The sequence below is a fragment of the Lagenorhynchus albirostris genome, chromosome 12, assembly GCF_949774975.1.
Source record: "Lagenorhynchus albirostris chromosome 12, mLagAlb1.1, whole genome shotgun sequence".
Lineage (NCBI taxonomy): Eukaryota > Metazoa > Chordata > Mammalia > Artiodactyla > Delphinidae > Lagenorhynchus > Lagenorhynchus albirostris.
Window position 1 is genome coordinate 1,810,886 of NC_083106.1, and position 24,137 is coordinate 1,835,022.

General features: G+C 43.3%; 1 protein-coding gene across 10 annotated transcripts in view; it reads right to left on the reverse strand.

Annotated features, from left to right (window-relative positions):
- The window catches only part of AFDN (afadin, adherens junction formation factor), a 138,535-nt gene that overhangs the window by 79,623 nt on the left and 34,775 nt on the right, over positions 1 to 24,137 (reverse strand). For 5 of the 10 annotated variants that reach the window (XM_060168312.1, XM_060168314.1, XM_060168313.1 and 2 more), the window contains exons 2-6: positions 18,689 to 18,884; positions 15,399 to 15,514; positions 13,467 to 13,630; positions 10,827 to 10,987; positions 3,588 to 3,745 (exon numbers count right to left, since the gene is read on the reverse strand). In XM_060168312.1, coding sequence (XP_060024295.1) covers positions 3,588 to 3,745; positions 10,827 to 10,987; positions 13,467 to 13,630; positions 15,399 to 15,514; positions 18,689 to 18,884 — 795 coding nt within the window. The remainder of the gene's footprint in view (positions 1 to 3,587; positions 3,746 to 10,826; positions 10,988 to 13,466; positions 13,631 to 15,398; positions 15,515 to 18,688; positions 18,885 to 24,137) is intronic. The other 5 variants (XM_060168317.1, XM_060168316.1, XM_060168309.1 and 2 more) reach the window with 3 other exon arrangements.

Genomic DNA, 24,137 nt, shown 5'->3' on the forward strand with positions numbered 1-24,137 from the left:
TCCCTTTCTTGGCCTACACCACGATTCTGCTGGAGAACGTCCTCCAGCACCTTACTGAGAGAGGCTGCGTGGCTGGTAGATTTTTGCCGTGTGTGTCTTAAAACGTCTTTATTCCAGCCGCCCGGCGCCTGACCGAGGGTGTGGCTAGAAGTCGGTTCCCTCTGCATCAGGAAGCACCGCTTCCCTGAATTCCAGAGTCCACGGCTACTGCTGAAGTGACTGCTGCAACTGTGCCCCCCAACCCTTTATACAAGCCCTGAACCTGCTTCTTTGCGATCATTACCCTCTCTTTTTCTCTAGTTTCCTGCACTTTCACTACACCCCGGTTTGGGCCTTTTTCAAAGCAACTGTCCCATTAGTTAGCGGGCCTTTTCAACCTAAAGACTCAAATCCTTCAGTCCTGGGAGATGGTCTAGCATTGCTTCTTTGGTAACGTCTATCTCTCCATTTCCTGTTGCTTTTTCTACCTGGTCCTCCTTGGGCTAAATGTTAAGATACTCTGCACCGATCATCTAAATTCCCGAGCCCCTCTCTTTTTGTCCTCCGGCAGATTTCCTCCACTTGCTCTTTCATCCCTCCACTGACATTCTGCCCCCACCCCTCATTTACCTGGGCTTTTCAATCCCTAGGAGCCCCCGCACGCTTCTCCTCTCTGTGCTCCGGATGCACCGTCCGCCGAGTCTCTTAGCTCTCCCACACTCCATCTGCTTTGTCTCTTGTGTCTGTCTGTGTTGGTCTGTCTTTCATTTTAAAGGCATTTGCAAATGTCTACTGAGTCTGGGCCGTCCACTCACACTGACAACGAGTCACAGGAAAGCTGACGGTAACGGCGAGGACGGCTGCTGGACCAGACGTCCAAAGGTCAGTTTCCATACAGATCTTTCTTCTCTGACCAGAAAGTGCCTTCCGGGAGGAATCCTTCAATCTTCTGGGTACAGCCTTCCCCTCCATCCTCCTGCTTGTGGTAAAGACCCTGCTATGCCAGTCACCCCCAAAGCCAAGGCCTCCTCCCCCAGCGGTTTTACTCTGGCCTTCGGATGGAGAGACGGCGCAGCAGCTGGATGGGAAGGCAGTCTGCTGGAGGCTACTACTGCTTATAAAAACTTTCCACCCCATTTGTTTTCAGCCCAATTTTCAATGCCGCCTCAGAACATGCCAGAGCCCCTCATGCCGGAGTCCGCTAGGGGCTGGGGGACAGGCAGCGGCGCGCTCCCCCTCGGCTGCCCCCTCTGCAGGTCCAGCAACTTAGATACTAACCCACCCGCTTCTTCAGACTCTCATCTACAACTGCTCTGCTGGCCCTTCGCTCACTCTCTTTGTTCTCGTGCACTCCCACAGGGCTTTATCCTTTATTGTCATCTCAGTGGAATCAAAACACCTGTTTTCTCATCTATTTTCAGATGAAAATTGAACTTTATTCATAAAATTACACATCTACCAAATGGTTTTTCCAACCGAATATAAAGTCTCAGCTTTTCAGCAAAAAGAAAAAAGCCATAAAACTCAAGCAAGGCCTTTTATTTAATTCTCTCTGAAGTAACACTAGAAACCACTGCTGAGAGCTTACAGAAGACCACTCACTCTGTCCACAGCCTGGAAAACTGAACACTGTTAGCATTCGGATTCATCTACAGAGTTAATGCAAACCCAGTCACAACTCCAGCAGGTTTTATGTCGAAATTGATAAGTTGATTCTAAAATTTATTTGTAAATGCAAATAACCTAGAATAACCAAAGCAATTTTTAAAAGCCAAAGGAGAAAGCAAAATTGGGACTTTATATGATTTCAAGACTCACCATAAATCCACAGTAATCAAAACAGTTTGGTGTTGGTGAAAAGATATAAGATATACAAATGAAACAGAAGATTCCAGAAATAGAACCAAACATATATGGCCAACTGATTTTCAACAAGGTGCCAATGCACTCAGTGGGAGAAAATAAAGTCTTTTTTTCTGTATCTGTACAGAAGAAAATGAGTATCGCCCCTAATCTCACACCATACGCAAATGTCACCTTGAAATGGAACACACAGACCCAAATGTAAGACCTAAAACTATGAAACTTCTAAAATAAAATATAGGTACAAGTGTCTGCAGCCTTGGAGGAAGCGAATTCTCATACAGAAAGTACAGAGCACTAAGAAGTTAACAAGCTGGACTTCAACAAAATAATAAATTGTTCCTCACGGAAAGATACCATCTTAAAAATGAAAAGACAAGCCAAGCCACAGACTGGGAAAAAAATATTCACAGTACATGTGTCATACACAGGACTTGACACGTATACAGATAATCAGGGAAACTCAAGTTTCCTCCACAATGAGATACAACTACACCCATCAGAATGCCTAATAGTTTAAATGATTGACCAAACCAAGCATGGGCGAGGGGCAGAGCCACGGCATCTCATATATGACTGTGGGGATGCAAATGGTATACTCAGGTGGGAAAGAGTTTCTTTAACAGTTACACATATGCCTCCTACGGAGCCGTTCACTTGAGTATTTACTCAAGAAAAAAAGCACTTCTATGAGAAGACCTGCACATGTATGCTCACAGCAGTTTTACCGTAAGAGCCCAAAACTGAAAACTGGAAACAACGCAAATTCTAACGGGTGAATGGATGAACAAAGTGTGACATGTCCATACAATGAAACACAAAAATACAAAGAGGCATCAGGAAACTCCTGAAGGTGAAGGAAACGTTCACTGTGCTGCAGGCCCAAACCGATGGTGTTATAAACTTTAAATACATGTAATACCTTGTACTTTAATTATTTCTCAATCATCTTGGCGAGGGCAAGAACTAAAACAAGTAACCACACTTCCATTATTTAATAATCAGTTGCTAAGATGAGAGAAAGGAGGATATCTTCTTAAAAAAATCTACTTCCAAAGAGATTTTGACAGAGAAATAATGGGTATAAAGAAGTTATTATATACTTGTGACTGACTTAAAGGTTGATAATTTTCCAAAAAGTCTGTCTTAGAAGAGAAAATCTGCTTGATTTTACTTAGCGTCACCAGTTCAACTCTGAGGCATAAAATTTCACTGTATTTCTTGAGTACTAGGGTCAAAGATACACCCTTTATCTCCAAGAAATTACGGATGACTACTAAACCTATCAGCCAAATGTCGGTTGATGATGAACAGCAAACCAAGATTTATTTAAAGTTGGGTCGTTACGATACATCTTAGTAAAAACCCTAAGAAAAAAATCATTAAAGCAGATTTTACTAAAATAAAACTGTTACCTATAGATATGCAAAATAAAAACTGGAAGGATATATACATCAAAATGTTAATAGCGCTTATCCTTTGGTATTAGAACTAGAGGATTTTCTTCCATTTGCCTTTTTATACTTTTCTTAGTTTACAGCAGGAACACAGATTACTTTTGTAATGGAAAGGAGAATGTTGTTTCTTATATATATTTACACGTGGTTTCGTTTTACCAGATTCTAAGTGATACAGTGTGGAGAAATTCAGCCTAAGTTTAACTTCACTTAAAGAATATCTTTCCATTCAAATGCAAAGTTCTAGCACGTGTAACGTGGGGAAGTACGGGCGTGGCGGGTACTCACGCGGGCGACGCAATAATCCTTAGGGTTCTCTTCCTCCAGACCGTACTTCTCTAGAGCTTCAGCCACAGCGAAGTCTGCAGGGTCTGTGGTAGACAGCAGGATCGTCTTGTAGGGGATATTTGGTTTTAAACTATCTGCATAAATTCTCAATGTTCCACCTGCAAAAAACATTGTGACATCTTTGATCACAACTTTTATTCCAATACCAGAGATCTGTATACGAATTCTATCCCCACTTCCTGGTAGGTGACACACACTGGCAGGGACATGCCGACCCAGTGATCCTGTGCTAGACAGGGCGAGTAATTCTGTGTGACTAGGCTGTTTCCTCCCTTCAAGCCCGTGCAGTTTTTATAATGACGAACTGATTTCCACTGTGGGGAAAGGACAGAAAGGGAAGAAACCCCGGGGTTTCTTCCAAGTGCTGCTCTTGCTTTGACTGCCTTCTCACTTCCTTACCTACACAGCGGTAGACATCTGCTTTCCCCACTTCCGCTACTTCCTGACCAACAATCTGAAACTTAAAAACCCCAAACAATATTAATCCCACTAAATAACTCAGTTTTTTAAAAAAGTGAACCAGAAATCAGGATACTTCAGGTGCTGGAGTCCAAAGACGTTTCATAAGGAACCTGTCACCAAAGCACTGGGCTCTATCTACATTTCCAGGTGCTGCAAACCAGAATGTCATTTCTAGCTGTGAACTCGTTCGGGAGGAAAAGAAGTCAACTAGAGCAGAGCAATCTGGATCCTTAGCTTTTCTTTTTGTCTGTACATTTCTTTTTAATGCGATCCTACATATGCTATGTTACTGACGTTTTTGGTGTCATAATTTGCTTTTTACTTATGATCTAAGATTTTTAAGCCCTAAAATCTTAAGCCTAGCTGAAAGACTACTGGGGGCAGGTAGGCAACTCAGGCAAGGTGCCACATCCCCATGCTACGTGGGACCTCGGGGAGGCTTCCCGACTTCCTTTGCTCACCTCTACGTTAGAGAGCTACATCAAACATCTGTGGGCCTCGTGAAGCAAATTCTAACTCTGACTCCTTTTTGCCTCTTCTGGGTTCGGCCGCAGTTACTCTGGCCGCTGAGCGCCTCCCACACCCTCTCTCTCAGCGAGTCTGGCAGACGCTGCATCGCGACAACTTGGCCACAATAACGCAACACTGGTCTTTTAGGGATAATCAGCAGTGACACGGGGAGGCGGAGGGTAAGCTGGGACGAAGCGAGAGAGCGGCACGGACATATACACACACTACCGAACGTAAGGCAGACAGCTAGCGGGAAGCAGCCGCACGGCACAGGGAGATCAGCTCGGTGCTCTGTGACCGCCTGGAGGGGTGGGGTGGGGGGGGGGAGGGAGACGCAAGAGGGAGGAGAGGTGGGAACATATGTATATATATAACTGATTCACTTTGTTATGAAGCAGAAACTAACACACCATCGTAAAGCAGTTATACTCCAATAAAGATGTTAAAAAAAAAAAAAAAAAGAAGAACCAGCAAGCCCAGGCTGGTATTAGAACGTGGACCTGCTGACACAGGCCAGGGGTCAGGCTATCTACAAACTCACAGGGATTATAAGGTCCCCCTACACCGCCCGTCCCAACGCTGAGGACACAGCATGAGCTGGTCATCGTCCTAGGCTCCGAACAGCTTGTAACCTGATTGCAGGGTCGAAATCAGGGGGAGAAAACAAACAAGACAACAACATGAAGACATAAAATATGACATCAGAAACACGAAGTGTAGGGGAGGGAAGTAAAAAATGCAGACCTTTTACAATGTGTTTGCACTTAAATGACTACTAGTTTACCACAAGTAGATACAGATCAACATATATGAAACCCATGGCACCCACAAATCAAAAACCTACAATAAACACACAAAAACTAGAAACAAAAAAACAGAGTACCACTAAAAAAAATCATCAAAATACAAGGGAAGAAACAGAAAGAAGACATGAACAGAGAAGTACAAAAACTAGCAGAAAACAAGTCCTAAAATGGCAGTGAGTACATAGCTATCAATAATCACTTCAAATGTCAATGGACTAAATGCTGCAGTCAAAAACCAGGATGGCTGATTGGATAAAAAACCAGAAGCACCTATGCGCTGCTTACGAGAAACTTACTTCAGAGCTAATGACCCATACAGACTGAAAGCGAGGGGAAAGAAAAAGATATTTATTTCATGCAAGCAGAAACGACAAGAAAATGGGGGTGGCAATACTCCTATCAGACAAAACAGACTTTGGAGCAAAGTCTATAACAAAAGACAAAGACGGGCATTATATAATGATAAAGGGATAAATACAAGAACACTCAGTTCATATATATGCACCCTATACATGAGCACCTAACTGTATAAAGCAAATACTAGCAGACATAAAGGGAGGAACTGACAATAGCACAACAGTAGAGAGGACCTAAACTCCACCGACATCCATGGACAGATTAATAAGTAACTGACTGGATACAGTCTAATTTAAGAGGTTTTTAGTTTAAAAGCATAATACCATAGTATCATCACAACAGAAATACATACCTCCCAATTTCCTAGGGAAGGGGAGATAGAAGAAAAGCTAACATTTTAAAATTCTACCATCGACTAAAATCTGTTTGTATAAATATACATTTCAGTTCTAAAATTAAGGGAGGATGATTCCCCTATTCAGAAGATGAAGAAAGCGTGGCCCACGGAACACAAGGGTCCCTACCGGAACCCAGCTCCAGAGTCCGTGTCCTAGCACTCCACAGCTCCAAGACTGCTGTCCACAAGAAAACTGAGGCAGAAGGGCTGACTCCCAAGGGCATTCTGAGGTCAATTATACTTGGAAGACATCAAGAAAGTAAATACGTCTGAGTGTTAAAAATACTTTATGAGCTCTGGGGCCAAGGCTTGTTACAAGTTATGACTTCTGATCCACTGTGAAGTGAGTCAGATCTCTTTAAGTACGTCATCAGAACTTGGGGAACCAACGCTCGGGCGAACAAGACAGGAAAATTACAGACTTGGCTGTTACTCTCAGGGAACCTTACCCACCCGAGACAACATTCTTCACCAACCTAAGCGCTAAGCTAACAGCCTCAGTAGGTTATAAGGATACAGTTTTCTAAGTTGTTTATTAAAAACCAACAGAACACTTGAACTTACTATATTTGACTGCATTAATATTAACCACAAACAGCTATTCTGCCGACAGTATCCAGTTTTTTAGGGTTTCCTAGGAGCTTGTACAGAAAAATGTTCCTTCCACCCAACCATCCCTGTAACAGACAAGCTCTACTCCAGTGGGTGTTTTGCTGTTTCTTCTCCTAATTCTCTGGAGGTTTTGTTCCTGTCTTCTTGGCCTACTTCTCAACAACGGCCGCGTATTACCGGTATACTTCCTACCTCCACCAAATCTCTTCCATGCCCATGATGCTGCATCCCAACAACAGCTTGCTCCCGAACCTTTCTCTCCACCTGGCACCGCTGACTAGCACTCAGCCGCCGAGCTGGCAGCCTAAAGGCACCCCCCACCCCCCACACCACGCCGGCCCCTCCCAAGACACACAGACGAAGCCCGTCTTCCCCTCCGGAGGCTCCTTCATCCAGACCCACATCCATCCTGCTCAAGGCAGGGCGGCATCCGGAAGGCCTCCTCTCCTCAGAAAACTCAGGCTGGCCCTGCTTCCCGATCATTCTCTCTTAACATTGCTCCCGCTTTTCTCTCTTCATGACCACTGTCCCCGACTGAGCTCAGAGACTCGGTCCTTCCGGGGCCACACGAGCCTTTGAAGGGGGACACCTGCTTCTGACCACAATTCCCTCAAATCAACCCTAGATTCTGCTCTCAGAGTAACCGCTCCAGATTGGAGGCCTGGGCTAACTGAAAGCGTTCTCAATCCCTAGCTTAAAACTCTTTCAGCAGTTTATTAACAGATCATACCAAATATTTCCATCAAAGGACCCCCAATGGCACAGGAAAATACATATGGATCTCTGGGGACACAGGCTGAAGTTACCTGCAAAAAGCTTCCTGCTTAGGGCTTCCCTGGTGGCGCAGTGGTTGGGAGTCCGCCTGCCGATGCAGGGGACACGGGTTCGTGCCCCGGTCCGGGAGGATCCCACATGCCACGGAGCGGCTGGGCCCGTGAGCCATGGCCGCTGAGCCTGCGCGTCTGGAGCCTGTGCTCCGCAACAGGAGAGGCCACAACAGTGAGAGGCCCGCGCTCCGCAAAAAAAAAAAAAAGAAAAAAAAAGCTTCCTGCTTTATCTTAACAACATATATAATGTTGCATCCTGACCCACATTAAAGACATACTTTTTATAAAAAGATTTTGTTAAGTTACTTATAAAAACTGACACTCTAAGCCAGCTCTCCTTAGTCTGACTCACATACCCCTGAGCCTATACTTGAATATTCCTCAAGGGGTCACTGAGGAAGTTACTTCCATAAGGATGCCAGACTCCTTCCCGTGGTCGGAAGCGTGGTCAGCACGTGGCAGGTACCTCTGAGCATTCCTCTCGTCCTTCCTAAAACTTTTACTACATTTCTCCTTCCTCACCTTTGTAGTTTCTCCCTCCTTTCTCCTTACTTTCTTTTTCTTGTCTTTTTCAATTCCTGATTGAACAAGACAGAATATATACCAACAGATAATCATTTAGGTCTCAAAAGCCATCTATCAAATTATTTATAGAACTAATAAGTCTCTCAGTGTCCTAGTTTTTTTGAATCACCGATACCATAATTCCCATGAAACATATAATTGAGACTCAGTTCATACAGGCACTAAGGGTCAAAGCAAACCCGTGATGCTGGAGAGACAACCAGGTCTCAGGGCCGGCTCCCACCTTGGCTGGTGCTGTCTGACACGCCCCCCTAACACAAAGCTCTGGGCAAGCTCACAAGAAATGGGGTCACCAGCAATTTCTGTCAAGTGGGCAGAATCAAGCAACCATGCATTTCAGAACCATGGCCCACAGACCACCTCGTGGATGCAGGTAAGGTAAGAGAGCCCACTAATACAATAGCGACTAACGCTGCTCCACGAGTGTGACGCGAGTGTGAGCACAGCTTCCCCTGACAGATCCCACCTGCTGCCACATAAACATATCGGATAATAAGAGGGTCTGGATAGGGACTAACACCCTTTGACTCAGCCTTGGAGCCGAGGGAATGGGCCCACAATTAAGCAACCTTCCCAACCAAAACTGCTATAAACCCGGCTCCAGAGAAAAGCCGCCAGTCCCAGCACTCAGACCTTAAAACTCGTGCGTGAGCTAGCAGGAGCGCAGCGCTACAACAGAGCCGCAGAGGCGATGACTTACCAGGTCAGACATTCTTAGGAAAGGCTGGATCGACGATACAGCCTTCTAATACAAGGATTGTTTTTGAAACAAATGATTATGCTATTATTTTTTAACAAGTAAAACCACTTTCCTTGCTGAGGATAATTACAGGTTAATTACAAATAAAAGTTTTATATCAAATAGCTAAAAATACACAAAACCAATTTATAGCTCAGAGTAGTCATGTGTTTTAACTTCTCGTTTTAACCTTTATTTCCCTCAGAAATACAGGGTGATCTCCAGGAAACATCACGGTGGGACATGTGTACAGGATGTTGCCTTTGATTCAAGGGGTCCACAGGGACAAAAAAGCTGGACTTCTCTAAACGTACCTTCTTTGCAGATTTGACTTAGAAACTGTTAAACAACACTAAATTTTAAAGAAGCAAACCTTCAAAGTCAAAAGTAAAATAAAACAAACCTAAGTATAAATCCATGTGGGTATATAATCACATACACAGGAATCGAATATGCGATTTCAAACACAGCACAGATTTCACAAGAGGCTTAAATAAAATGTTTTCAGTATCATATTGGTATTAATAATAGCCCTATTTTGATTTTGGTATTATACCTGATTAATATAATTATGTTGTTAATCATTATTCTATTGTTCTTAGGAGGGAAGAATTTTACCTTTAGAGAAAAGACACCCAGATTTTCTAAAATCCAAGTAGTAAAAAAACACGTATTTCCTAAGCTCTGTCCACTAAACAGGCTTAGAAGCAAATAACCAGTAACAGAGAGCGCTCCTAGCAACCAGACACTTATCCCAGCAAAAGGAACAGGATTCCTCCGAGGAAGAGCCGGCTCCTAGGCGGGGGCAGGAAAGCACGAGGTGAGCAGACATCCTGTCCCCCAGGGAAGCTCTCGAGATCACTGGCCATGTCACAGACCCGGGCGCCAGCTGGGAGACAGCCCCGCTGGCTCGAAGCCACCATTCGAGAACCCGACGACAATCACCGCAAAAGATGGACCAACATCGAGAAGCTTTACATCCATGAGCTTACTAAAATTTTACAAACCACTGCTCACCTGGGGATGACACTAAGGTGAATATTCCTGTCCCACCGCCTACCACCAAAAACCCTAACCCTGTACCTGTAGCTAATCAAGGAAAACAAGAGGAAAACAGCGGTAAACCGCACAACAAGATGCCGTCAGCAAAACCTACAAGACATTCAACCCAGGGTTTTAAAACAAACCAACAAATAAGCAAACTGAGAGGTTAAGATACAAGGGAGGAGAGGGGATTTTAGAATGAAAGGCATAAAAGACAAATTAACCAATTGCAAATGCAACATTTAGGTTTTATTTGTATCCTGACTCAACTAAAGGAATTATCTGAGGCAAATCAGGAAAATCTGAACAATGACTAGGTACCTGATGATTTTTAAGGAATTACTGTCAATTCTTTTCTATGTGATAGTGGTACTATGGTTTGCTTTACTTTTGTTTTTGCTTTTTTAGAATTGTTACCTTTCAGGAAAATGTATCAAAATATTTATGGATGAGATAATGAGAAAGTTGGGATTTGATTCAAAAATAACACAGTCTGGGAATGAAAGCAATATATGTAGAAGCAGAGATGAAACGTGTTAATTATGGAAGCTTGCTTGGTAATAAACACATGGGAAGTTCATTATATCTCTATTCTTTTGTATATACTTGACATTTTCCAGAATTAAAAAAAAAAAAAGCCATACTGGGGATAAATACGTAACTAAACGTATTGAAGGCAAAACTGACTTTGTACCAGACACACATGGCACACGCTTGCTATGAACAGGTCACATCGCCCATTAACTTCACTTATTCAGGGCCTCATGCATATATAAAAAGGATTATGAAATTAATAGACTTTACAACAAATGTAACAGAAAAACAATTCAAAGTCTGCACCTGAATCAGGCCGCCCATCTGAGCTCCGAAATTCCTGCATTCTCTTTTCCAGTTTTTGTTGTCTCCGTCGTTTCATAACCACCTCGGGATTAGAAATCGTTCGGGTAAAGCTAGTTTCAGGCATGTCTTTGTAAACCTCAGCAGCCAGTCGAGAATTTTCGCTGTAAGGAGAAAAAGGCAATAACAAGATTTTTTTAATTTTATATCAGAAACAATTATACTGAAATCATACAAAACTCAAAATGGCAGACGTTACTAGCCTACACAGTTCTGCCGCGTACCATTCACCACGTGTTAATCACTAGGGATAGAGAATACACTTCCTCTCAATACCAGCTGAAATACTGAACCAAGCAGAAATTTATAATTAAAATTTTATAGTGAGTTTACAGAACTTAATTATTGAGTATTCATTAATAAAGCTAGAATGTATAAATTATACATTTCAGTTCTTTCTACCACGGTTATCTTAAAATAGACTAAATGAGGGATACAACATTCCAACCACTAGAAATAAAGGATTGAACATACTTTAGTAAAAATCTGTCTTCAAATTACAATAATCTTGAAGAACTCAAACAGCCTGATTTTTTAACAACTAAGAGATTTACCACCATTCACTCTCTTGAAGCGGAAGTTTTAAAAGGAAATTGCTCCATAAGTTCCTATAACGAGTCAACTGTATAGAATGATGAGTTGAAAACTAAATATTTAGGTAAGATTGATACGCTTGACTAAACTTTGATAAATATACTTTAAGGATGCCATTTTTAAAATCACAAAATAATTTCATTAAGTCAGTCAAGCTTCGAATCAATAAGTTAAACTTAACTCATTTTAAGTAGCTCATTTCCTTAACACAAATAGTTTATCCCCCTATAAACTAAATAAATAGAATAAACTGTAGCCTAAGTTCTAAACTCTCCTTTTCCTTGGTATTTTTCATATATGAACAATCTATGTATACAAGTTCTTTCTCTTGTATAAATACACTAAGTAGAGCCTTACTATGTAATACTATAGTCAAGAGTTCATGTGCATCCCACAGGCGTCTCTGCCTAACAGGTTAATATCTAAATCCATTTGGATGCACTCTACAATGGGCTCAAATTCCACTCTAAAGTAAACTCCCTTCACTGACAAATGGTTAATATCCTCAAGACACACACAACACTTAGAATCAACCAAAAAATGGAAAAAAGACTTGAAGAGGTCACCGCAGCAGCAGCAGAATAGCAACGGTTAATAAACGTGCAGAGAGACATCTACCTTGTTAATGATACAGTAAGCTCGAGTTATTGAAGGTCTCGCATACTGCAGAGACCGTACTCTGCTCTGTTACACTCAGCAGTACTAAGGGTATGGAAACGAGAGGGCCCGTGGGCTGTGCAGACCTTTCCAGGGGCTGTCTGGCAACACAAGCATCCCAAGGGGTCTCTGAACCATTCTTCCAGAGCATTTCCTTAGGAAATATTCAGGAGTCCTCAAAATTGTAAAAACAAGGATATTCACCAGAGTATCGTTTATAATATCAAAAAAAACCCTGTAAACTCTCCACAAATACACGAAAAGGGCTGGTTTCATGAATTATGGGAAAACTATACGATAGAATACTGCACAATCATTTAAATTATTTAACATGTATGTTTTTTGTGAACATATATATATTTTGACTGTGTATTTACGTGAAATACATATAATTTTAGTGGAAAAATGTCATGTGAAAAGTTCTGGTTTCAAAAGACTGATTATACTTGTTTAAAAACTCTCTACATAGATATATGAAGCGCATATATTTGTGTTGCATAAACAAACTACGGCTCTCTTTGGGTTCATACGTGACAAGAAGCTCCTTTTCCCTTTCTGGCAAATCTATCTACTCTGACTTTCTAAAATAAGCTGTAAACAGAACACTATGCCGTCAACTCTAAGGCAAGGAAGAGGCCTAAGCGAAACCACGATAAGAGAATGAACTGAACTGAAAACTGACAAGGTGACACTGAGGCCAGGAGACTCCAAGCGAGGAGGAAAGGCCAGCTTCTGCTCACGTGTCCTTTCTGTTACAAGGAAACACAGCGGTTTCCCTTATTCCCTCAGCTCCGAGGTCAGAAGCTCAAGTCCCTTCAGACAGGCAAAGACACCTGTGATGGGGCTGCTGTGCGAGAATAAGGAAGGGGGGCTGGCGGGGGCTGGAGTGAACCTGATGGTGCATTTGAACCTGAAAAGCGAACACCAGCTTTTCTCACTGGTCTTGCCAACCTCTGATCAGGAGTTAAGCGGACCTGAGGTGTCTAAGAATCCACTGCTGCCTTAAGGACCAAAACAACAGAAAGGAAAGGAAAGGCCAGGCAGAGACGAAGAACACCCTGCACCCAGTCTACCCAGGAACAGCAATACTGTTCATCAGTCCGCATCTTTAAGAAGAGCGCGCACAGCGAGACCAGCCCTGTGAGCGACGCGTGCAGCTCAGTCAGAGCCCCACCGGCTTCCCTCGACGCCGAGGACCCAGCACGAGCCCCAGCGCACTTACCTGAGGCGCACCCTCTTCGGCCTTTACTTGGTAATTTAATGAGGTCTGCTGCACGAAAAACACCGGGCTTAGAACACAAAGAACCAGGAATATTTCCAAAATGAACTTACGTGTCATCCCCATGGAAAGGTCTATCGTCTCGATCAGACGCCTGCCTCATTGCCTCTTTTTCTCGCTTCTTTTTTTCCTTCTTTTCTTTCTTTGAGAGAGTTCTCTTGAAGTTCTGGATAACACCTTCTTTTTCCTGCTTTTCAGGTCCGTTACTTTGAGCCTTCTGATAAAAGTAACATTATCACTACACTGGCTATGACACAGAATGACATAAAGCTATCTATGGCTTGGCTAACTTCACCTCATACACTGCGGCCAGAAACAGAGCCCCTGGGGCAGGGGAAGGTCTGGGGTGAGAAACGTTCTTTGTCTTGATGGGCCGACAGTTACGTGAGTCTACTGATCAAAACGTACACATTCAAGATCTCATTTCACCGTGTGTAAATTGTATCTTAATTCAAAACTATAACCAAGGAAGCAAACACACAAGAAAATCCAAACCCAGTTAGAAAACTGGGGTTGGAATCACACCAGCTTATTTATTATTTTTAATAAATAAAAATCCAAATAATTTACATGAAGTAACTTAAATAAAAGGAAACTAATGAAAATACGGAAATAACTGTTTGAATCATCGTCTACTTTAAATATGTTTTAACTTCAAAAGAAATGTTAAGAGTAGCCCTAATAAACTGGCTTTTATGAAGCAAAGTTATAAGTACTGTGTTTGTGCAAAAACTTCTAATTTCTTTTCCAGATCTTACTTGTTTCCTTATTCTTAATTTATAACTTGGCCTGCCAGCAGATGACACAGAGACAGATTATTTTTATGTGACTTAATAGGTTGGCTGGTAAAGAATCAAGAAAAATAAAAGATTATCTTATTGGGAAAGAAAACTGCCTTCTGCTTTGTGAGCGAGCATCTCCGTTTCCATGCAAGCTACCCCAGCACCCTCCTGTCATCCCGACCCCAGAAGAGTTCTACTACACAGCAAACAGGATCTGTGGCTCCGTGAAAAGGTACATCAGCTGAAATCATGGTGCAGGAACAAAATAAAACATGGACACACACACACACACACACACACACACACACACACACACACACACACACACACACACACACACACACACACACACACACACACACACACACACACACACACACACACAAGTATCCGTTCTTGTATCACATGTGTTCGCCACAACGGCAATAAAAGTCCCTGGAGCGCAGGCACAGGAACACAGAGGACATGACACAGACAATGTGAAAACTGCTGCCCTAAGTAAATAATGGTACTTTCCCCCCAGCCTGCTGGGGCACAAAATTAAATACAAGATTTTCCTCAAAATATTCTTAACCTCTGCATTTGCTATCACTTGTCAATACTGAATTCTAGGGTAAGAGGCCACTTGACTTAAAACAGAATTATAATTGTTTTAAAATTGTATCAATATTTCATAGTATTCCACATAAAAAGAACAGTAGCACAGGAATTCCAGACATCCTACTACCTGAGAAAGTTTTAGACTCACTCTATTTCATCATCCAAAGACACTCAAGGAAGTTTACTGATTTCTAACCTTACACATATAACATGAAAAAGGTCTTAAATATGCCTTATTAAGTTGTATCTAGAAGTTCACATATAAATAGGTTATTAAAGTTTTATTTTCCCTTCTGAGTCCTATTAAAACCTATCTTGACTTTATAATTTAGGGAAAAAAACCTGAAGCTGATTTGAACATTACGTCTCTTAGGAACAAAAGCTTACATAACTCTTCTTTGAAAAGGAAGGAGTAATATTTTGGATTATTCAGTGAAACAGAGGATGGAGCAGGGAGAAGCTGGGCTACTTCTAAATTATGTTCCAGGACGGGGGTAAAAGGGTAGTTCAGGAAGAGAAGCGAAACAGAGAATGAACCCCTCCGACACGACACGCGGTCAGACGCAGGCCAGGCACAGCACGGGCCGAGATCCAAGGCCTCACCTTAGCAGGAATGGCATCGTTCTCATTCTTAAGGACAAATCTGCCCTCTCGATCATCCTTATTCCAATTCAACTGCACAACAAGGGGTTTCTCGTCTATATCCAATCTTCTTTCTTCTTCACAACATGAAAAGAAAAAGAAATAAGCCGTGGTTAGCTAACGGCACTAGCCAATGCGACATTCTGATACACGATACATTTTATAGACAAAAATACCTAATTCTCTTGATTATTTACTGATAGGCTGAAGTGTAATTCACACTGTGAAGTTAGAGTTTCAATGACTAATTCCGTATTTTGGTGCTACTATATGTGTACTAGCACGTGTCCAATGCCAGACACGGACCAGGCACAGCTTCCTGGCAACATTTAGAATCTAACCCAGAAAATGAGAGAAATACACATGGACTAGAAAAAATTATAAGCAGGGCTTTGCCGTACGTTTGTTTCTATAAATCAAATTCCCTCACATACAACTGGAAAATACAGAAATAATGTTAATATCACACAGAAGTTCCACTGATTCATGGGATTTTTCTTCTCATGTTAATGTTAAGATGCTGTCAAGAAACGGCACCACCGCCATCAGTCTTCACTCTCCCTCCTCCCCCTGTACCTCTGATTCTCGTCTCCAAAACGCACACTCCTCGACCCGCACAGCCCCTCCCACCATGAAGCACCAGCCTTTTCTCTGTCGATGAAGTGCTATGTTAAGTGACTACTTCCTCCCTTACTAGAAACCTAACAAGCCTCATGGCAGCCCACTGAGGGCCCTACACAGCCTGACCACCTACTAGAAGCCGGGAGCTGGCAAGGATTACCCAGGTAAACGCACACAGGATGCACCACAACACGGGCAGCAAAGACAGGAAGCAGTGAGACCAGAGGGGGTGAATGACATTGGTACAGGAAGCAAGTCAACGGGGCAAACTGAGAAGATAGTTTATAGAGGCTTTCAGTGAATATTATAGGTAAACAGCAGTGTTAATGATCAGAATACAGGAAAAAAATTCTAAGTCATTATTTTATCAACTGAAAATATGAGAAAAGAGTAGTAAGTCCCATATTGGATCAAGAAGTTCCAAATTCCTGCTGCAAAACCAAAATTACCAAGTTGTTCGTGTTGCAGAATCTTCACTGGATCAAAATCCCTCATGGCATGTTTTTTTAGAGAACCAATCTTAAGAACAATTAAGTCTAAATCATAAAACAAAAACAAGGTGAGCTGTTCTAAAGCATACGTGCCTAACTACTGCATGCAAATATAATTAGGGCCCTGCTACAACTCTGTAACTTAAGGTATCTTCTGCCTTATGTTAGAAGAGCAGAATCCTTTTTACTTTTCCAGTTGATTTCACACAAGGAACCCTAACGCAGAGAAGGGCTGAGAGTGGCGTTTCCATGGTGCTGGGCCAGCGCTCTGGTTCACACAGCAGCTGCGGTGTCCAGCGGCTCACTGAGGAGCACGTTACACTTCCAGCGAAACGAGCTGCACCTGCCGGATGCTGCAGGAGCTGCTGGTTCCCACCAGGTTGCGCACTGTCCCACCAGGGTCACGTCGGGCTTTCCACGGCGCTGTAGAAACAAGCACTGCCCGCAAACCAATGTGAACAGGAAAGGAGGGCACTGCCCCCACCCAGGAGCTGGGCAGGGCCCAGGAGGCACACGTGCCCCGTCAGGGAGCAACTGTGGTTAAGAACGGGATGAAATTTTCAGTTTTCCTTTCATCTGATCTGTACTGTTTTTTCACACATCCACCAAGCTGTTAAAGCATAAATCCTGATGAACGCGTCTGAATCTATGCAGTAAAATGAACTGTTAGGTATTTCCTTTGGCCTAGAGATGCCACTAAAACAATTACTGACACACTAAGGGCTCCGTGACCCGAAAGAGATTGAGAACCTGCACGCCAGGGTCTGCTCCTCTCTGAGACGCTGGCGGGGTATGAAGGTGCAGGAGGACACGGCCAGGCCAGCCTAGTGGTCACTGCAGGGGCGGGGGAAGATGGTGAACACTTCCTTCTTTACACACCTTCCTTGTGTTTTCATCCCTTACAAGTAACATATTTTACTTTTTAATTAAAAACAAATCTAGCAAAGAAAGTTTAAAGAAAAAATGTTCTTTAAAAAAAATCAAACCCATTCCATTTTTAGATCTCAAATCCCAATCTTAGATAGCATTTCAAAGACCTCACTTGGCAGCATTCAAATGACCCAATGGTGCAGCGAGAAGAGGGCTGAAAGTGAGAAATACTTTCTTCCTCTTTGTAACCTATTTAAAAAGATTCTAAGGTAAAAGGAGAATTCAACCTCAAAAAAACGTCCAAAATTGAGACCATCCACTATTGTCAAATTCAGTTTGGGTATTATTTATGTAGGTGATACCCTAGTAACCTTAAACGAGTGATAAACAAGTACAGCCTACCTAATATAATACTGGTAGCATTTGGTGACACCTGAATTCCACACACTACAAAAATTTCAGCCCAATTTCAAATGTACAAAGAAAGCTGTACTTTTGAAGATAAGAAAAATAAATTATGTTCCAACAGGTTTTGTGGCTGAAACTTAAACAGGTATTCAAATTGGGCTTGTACTATATACAATCCTTTGTTTACTGCATTAACTGGAATTTGTTATTTTTTTTAAACAGGTGACTCAGTACTTCAAAAGCATTCATAAAAAATTTTATAAATTTCTACATTTCTAATCAGTTCAACTTCAATTGCCATGTGATATACAGGATACTTTCAGAAATTTCAAATCTTAAAACAAGGAGAAACTACTAACTACATAAGAGAGTTTCCTCAAGATGTCCTAATTGTTCCCAAAGAACGTTACTAAAAAAAAAAAAAAGAACGTTACTGTTTCACATTACAAAAGTATTACAGCAAGCATGATAAAACACTGGGTTTTACTCATAAAATACTGTACTCATAAAACACTGGGTTATCGTTAATTGTAATATTATAACCTATGCAGAAGAGTTACATGAAATACTTCTCCAAAATTAAGCAGCCTACTGTACCATGAATGTATGTGACAGACCTGCTGGAGAATTTCAATTATGAAACGCTATGCTACTTATCTTTGGAGAAGTGAGCACACGTAAAACTCATCTATTCATTCTAACTCCCAACAAATAAATGCACCTACTAGGAACTTACGAGGACATTTCGCAGACATACTCGAGTTTTGCCAACCCGTTAACTGCTTCCCCGGCCCCTCCAGAAAAAGAAAGAGGGGGTCAGCAGTAAAGCAGGGCCCCCAAGCCCCGTCTGTGTCCACTGACCTCCGCTGACATGCACTTCGTACAGGGAGTACTTGGGTGATGACAACATCCGCATGTCAGGGCGGAATTTCTCAGCGAGCGTTTCCAGCACGTCCTGAGTGGTGGCGGTACTAGAGACCCGGATACATTTTGTTGCAAAGTTCCCAGCAGCTTTATCTTGAAAATAAAATCTCATCACTCCATGGAACTCCAAATCCTAAAAGGAAAACAAATGATACATTTTTGGAAAAACAACATCCTAAAATGATGTCTTCAAATTTAATTATGTGACTTGGGACAAGTTATTTACAATCTGTCTCCTTCTTACGTGTCTCAAGTATAAGGTAACGGCTGTAGAGCACCTGACGTCAGAGCCGTCAGCAAATGCCAGGCACACCTGGACAGGCATCGTTTTATCACGTCTTTATAACAACCCAGTGAAGCAGATACTATGACCAAACCCAATTCTCAAGATTTGGTCTTTAAAACTCACAGAGTTTGAGTATCTTGCTCAAGCAGTTGGTTATGCAGCAAATCCAGAATTAAGCCCAGATCCGCTGAACTTTGAAGTCCATACGCCTATCCGCCCCAGGTGCCAGCCCATCCCGAGATTACGAAGCCTAAATGAAGAGACTGTTCCAAAGGCAGAGGGGAGATGTTAACCCCAATCCTACCATGAATGTGAAGAAATGGAAACTCAACGTTAGCGGAATGTCATTGTAAGTAATTTTCACTATGAACTACTTGCCCCAAATCAACAGACACAATTTAGATTTTTCTTAAAACCTTACTTCTAGAGAAAACTTCGACAGAATGTCAACCAAAGACTACTTCAAGCAGGCTGAAGCCCATGTGACTGCGGAAGGCTCCTTCCCATGGCTTCCTTTTTTTTTTTCTTTTCAATCAATTACGAGATGGTTATTCAGGCCCTTTGCTATCACTGTAAAAATAAGACTCAGCAGTTCACATCCCACAGACTGGGAACCATCGCATCAAAGAGAATCCGTGTTTGTTTGGCAGGTTACACTTTATCTGGGGATGTAAGAGAGTGAGGTCCAGGGTTCCCGTGCACCCCATTACTCCCATGAACACAGAACAAAGCACAGCTCCCCGCCAACTCCTGAGGAGCACTTGTGACCCGACCCCGAGGTTCTGTGCTCAGCCTCCTGCAGCAAAAAGCCTCGGCCGGGCTGCTCTTCAACGGCCGCCTTTCTCTCCCCGCCACGTCTGACACATGGAGTCTCTCCACCTCCAAATGTATCCAGAATCCATCCAAAACCTTGTCAAAACCCAGTCGGATAAATCAGTCCTCGCTTTCTTCCTCGCAGTGGCTTTCGCTCTCGGACGTCAAGTTTCTCCTGCAGCTCAGAGACCATCGCAGTCAAGCTTCTGCCCACGTCCCAGTCCAGTAGCCTAACCTTCACTGAAAATTATGAACTGGGAAGTATTTATCTGAAGAAAAGGCAGGCAAATGGAATATTATTGATAGAATGGGGTTAATGGTGTAACCATTCGAAAGTTAAACCGGAAAAACGAGACTATAAGGCACGTTTCTAGCAACGAAGCTTTTACCGTGCTCGCCCAGACCCTGCCCACTGGGCCACCCGCCCTCCCTGTTCCCCCTGCCCCGGGGAGCAACACAGGTAAGTGAGCATGTGTGTCAGAAGAACACCACTGAACCACAGACTCTGGGATGAAGCAGGACCACGGTTACGGGGTGAGAGCTGAGAAGGCTTAATGAATTAGGAGTCTTCTTTGTCTGGCCTGGGTCAAGCAGCAAAAAAAATTAGGCTGATATCCTTTAAAAATAAATATCTCCATCTCCATGTTAGTCTGGCAACCCTAAAGGCCGTAAGTAAGGATGCATGGGAGAGATGCCCCTCAACTCAGAATCTGTACGCAGGTTCAGGTCAACACCAGGAACAGCCAAGGCCTCCTCAGCACGCATCTGCCCCAGCCAGGCACGGTGCTCAACACTCTCCACATGGCTCCCTTGGCTCCAGCCCCGGGGAAGTCACTCAGGGACCCCCATTCCAGGTTTCACTCTTCCTACCGACCAACCTCCTCCACAGGCCCCTAAGACAGCACTTCAGAAAACAACACTTAGTCTGGAAATCTGGTTACATACATTTAAGTTTTTATTATGGGAGTCACATTTTTATCCCAGAATTCCGCTCCTTTCACCACCGCCACCCTGAAATCATCTTTACGCTGCACCCAGCAGTCTCCTCTGAAGCCCACCCTTATACCTCTCTAAATTACCCTCCGTAGCACTCAATCGTTTTGATAACTGGGTTGTTCTAAATACATCATTTATGATGAGAATAAAACAGCTAGATACACCTACAGGTCCCAAAAGACACGAAAGCACCAGCTTCTCTGAGAACAGCCAACAAGTAATTCCCAACTACCAGATATTGAAGGAACAGAGGCAGCATCTGTGGCTGAGAGGGGCTGCCCACCCCAACTGGGCAAGAACAAAGGAAAGCATCTAGAACTAGATGGAGGCAAGCCTGGAGACAGCCCCCCGTATCCTTGGTCACCCTCGTCAAAGTCCCTCACGTACAGATTACTACCCTTTATAGGTACGAAGAAAACTACAAATATTAGCCCTCCATTATTAATGTGGTTCAGCTACTGATCTTACATAAAATGTTGAGATAAAAGATTTTTTTTTAAATAGAGTACACCCAAGGTTACAGACACAGGTCTCCAGCAAGCAACAGCTGTCTACAGAGAAGTAATAATATTTCTATTGATGTTTTTAAAGAAAAAATTCTCCAGGTCTGTCGAGCCTAAATAAAGTAGCCAATAAAAACGACCTTTGATTTGATTTCATTTGCACTAAATAAGTATTAATAAATAACTATTAATTAGTTTGCCTGGTGACCTTGACATCACACAGAACATGTGAGTAGAGTCGTCACTGGGGCGGTCCCTTAATGAATGAACACATTAGCGTTCTGTTCGATCCTTCAGCTAATTTTGGCTGGTGTGAATAAGTCCACAGAACTTTATCAAACCTGAGAAGGCTGCTAAAATCAAGCTCCTGAGCCTAAAAACTGGGCATGTGGTGCCCAAGCTAACACGCAGTAATAACTAACTAATATATATGAGGGTCTGCCCCGCGTCAGATACTGACGGTTCAGCATTTAATTCCCCAAACTAAGGGTTAGGTGCTACCATCAGCCCCACTGCCCAGGGGAAGAAAGAAGAACGAGGTCCAGAGAGGCTAAGCACATGAGCGACAATCACACAGCCGCCAAGTGGCTGGCTGCAGGCACCAGAGGACAGCGAGTAACTGAGAGCGAAGGTTCAGAGGGGCTGGAGACCTGGACAGCACGTGCTCAGCTGCCGGTGTCCTCATGGCCCCCACTCCCCACGGAGCCCAGCCCGGCGCAGGGGGACACCCGGGGGAGGCACAGCAGGGCACAGGAGAGCAGGCACCCCTGAGAGAGTCTGCATCACCCACGTGAGCTCGGATGCCCTCAACTATAAAGTGGAGACGCCAGCAGTGCCTGGGCCCCTTCCTAAGGCGGCTTCCTCTCGGCCTCTCCACGGACCGCAGCTCTTCTGAGATGAGGAGCTTTCATTCACAGTCCAGGTCCTCCCTCGGTCTCCAACGCTTCACACATAAAAATCAAACCCATCTGAGTCAAAACTTCCAGCAACAATGTCTGATGCCTCCAGCTATGGTGGTCTGTTCTCACCTGATCAGAACTCTGAAAAACAAAACTTTACACTTGCAATCAGTAGCCAGCTGGAATTCTGATGCTGCTGCAGCCAACACGGCCGTCATTTTATAAAGGCAAACATTTCCTTAAAAAAGACTCCTCCCCTCCTTAGTGCTGGTTACACCTATCACCCAAGATAAAACAGCATTTAAAATAAAAGCACTGGGACGTCCCTGGTGGCGCAGTGGTTAAGAATCCGCCTGCCAATGCAGGGGACACGGGTTCAATCCCTGGTCTAGGAAGATCCCACATGCCGCGGAGCAACTAAGCCCGTGAGCCACAACTACTGAGCCTGCAAGCCACAACTACTGAGCCTGCGAGCCACAACTACTGAGCCCGCGAGCCACAACTACTGAAGCCCGCACACCTAGAGCCCGTGACCCACAACTACTGAGCCTACATGCCACAACTACTGAAGCCCGCGCACCTACAGCCCGTGCTCCACAACAGGAGAAGCCACCGCCATGAGAAGCCCACGCACTGCAACAAAGAGTAGCCCCCGCTCGCCGCAACTACAGAAAGCCCTCATGCAGCAACGAAGACGCAACGCGGCTAAGAATAAATCAATCAATAAAAGACTTGACCTTAAAAAAAAAATCTTTAAAATAAAAGCACTGCTGCAGGGCCTCCCTTATCTGGGTGAAGTGCTGCCTGCTGGCAGCGAGTTTTCAGGGAGAAACTTCTGTCTGGAGCTGGCGGGACAGTAACCAAGCCCCTCTCGTCACCTGCGTACTGCATATCCACCACAACAGCTCAGTGCAGAGGGAAGGAAAAGACAATATAACCATCACTTGGTTCCTTTCCTTGATGGTTACTTTTCCTGACAGGAAAACACCTTTCTTTTTTTCCTAAAGGTATATACTCACCTTTACATAAAGTGAGAAACACGATCACTGACGAATTCTACAACAGAAATGCAACACTGCCTGGGGCTGTGTTAACCACTCTGAAACAAAAGCATTTTCATGTTTATCAGCAAGAATGCAACAGACAAAAAAGAGAGAGAGAGAAGGCTTCTTATGAAATTACACACTAAAGAGCCAAAGCAAGGAACCGCGAGTTAAAGATGGAGACTTGCTTTTCACTATTTTATCAATATCTCATTAGTGAATGAAACTGATAACCAATCGGCCTTCTTATCCAAAAGAACAGAAACTCACCAGAGCAACCCCAAATCTCCGCTGGCTCAAGCTAATCAGAACGACTTGCTCTAAAGCTTAAACAGGGCAACCAGGCTCCACTCACGTTTCTTCTCCTCACTTTCAGCAGTTATTTGAAATCCACGTCTTAGCCTGTAGCACAACAATGCTACCTGCAAACAGGTAATCAGCTTCCCAACCCCCCCGGAGGGCACAGCCACTGACAGTACCACCACTTTACACACACACACACACACACACACACTTTATTCCCAGGCTGGCGCCTCCAACACAGGGGCAAAATGTTAAGAAAAGATACAGCCGTGCCTTCAAAACACACACATCACTACATAAACCATCAACAGCACAACCGCCATCTGACTCACGTTGTTAAAAACAGAAGTAACATTTCAATGTCAACAGGTTAGGTAGAGAATGGAAGAAATACTTGAATATGGGTTTCTGCAATCTTACTTGTATAAACACTATCTTTTAAACTTGTATGAACTATTTTTTAAACCAGTACTTCAAGAATACTTTTTAAAATTATATGCATTTCATTACCTAAAACTTTTGCAAGACAAATACTCCTGAAAG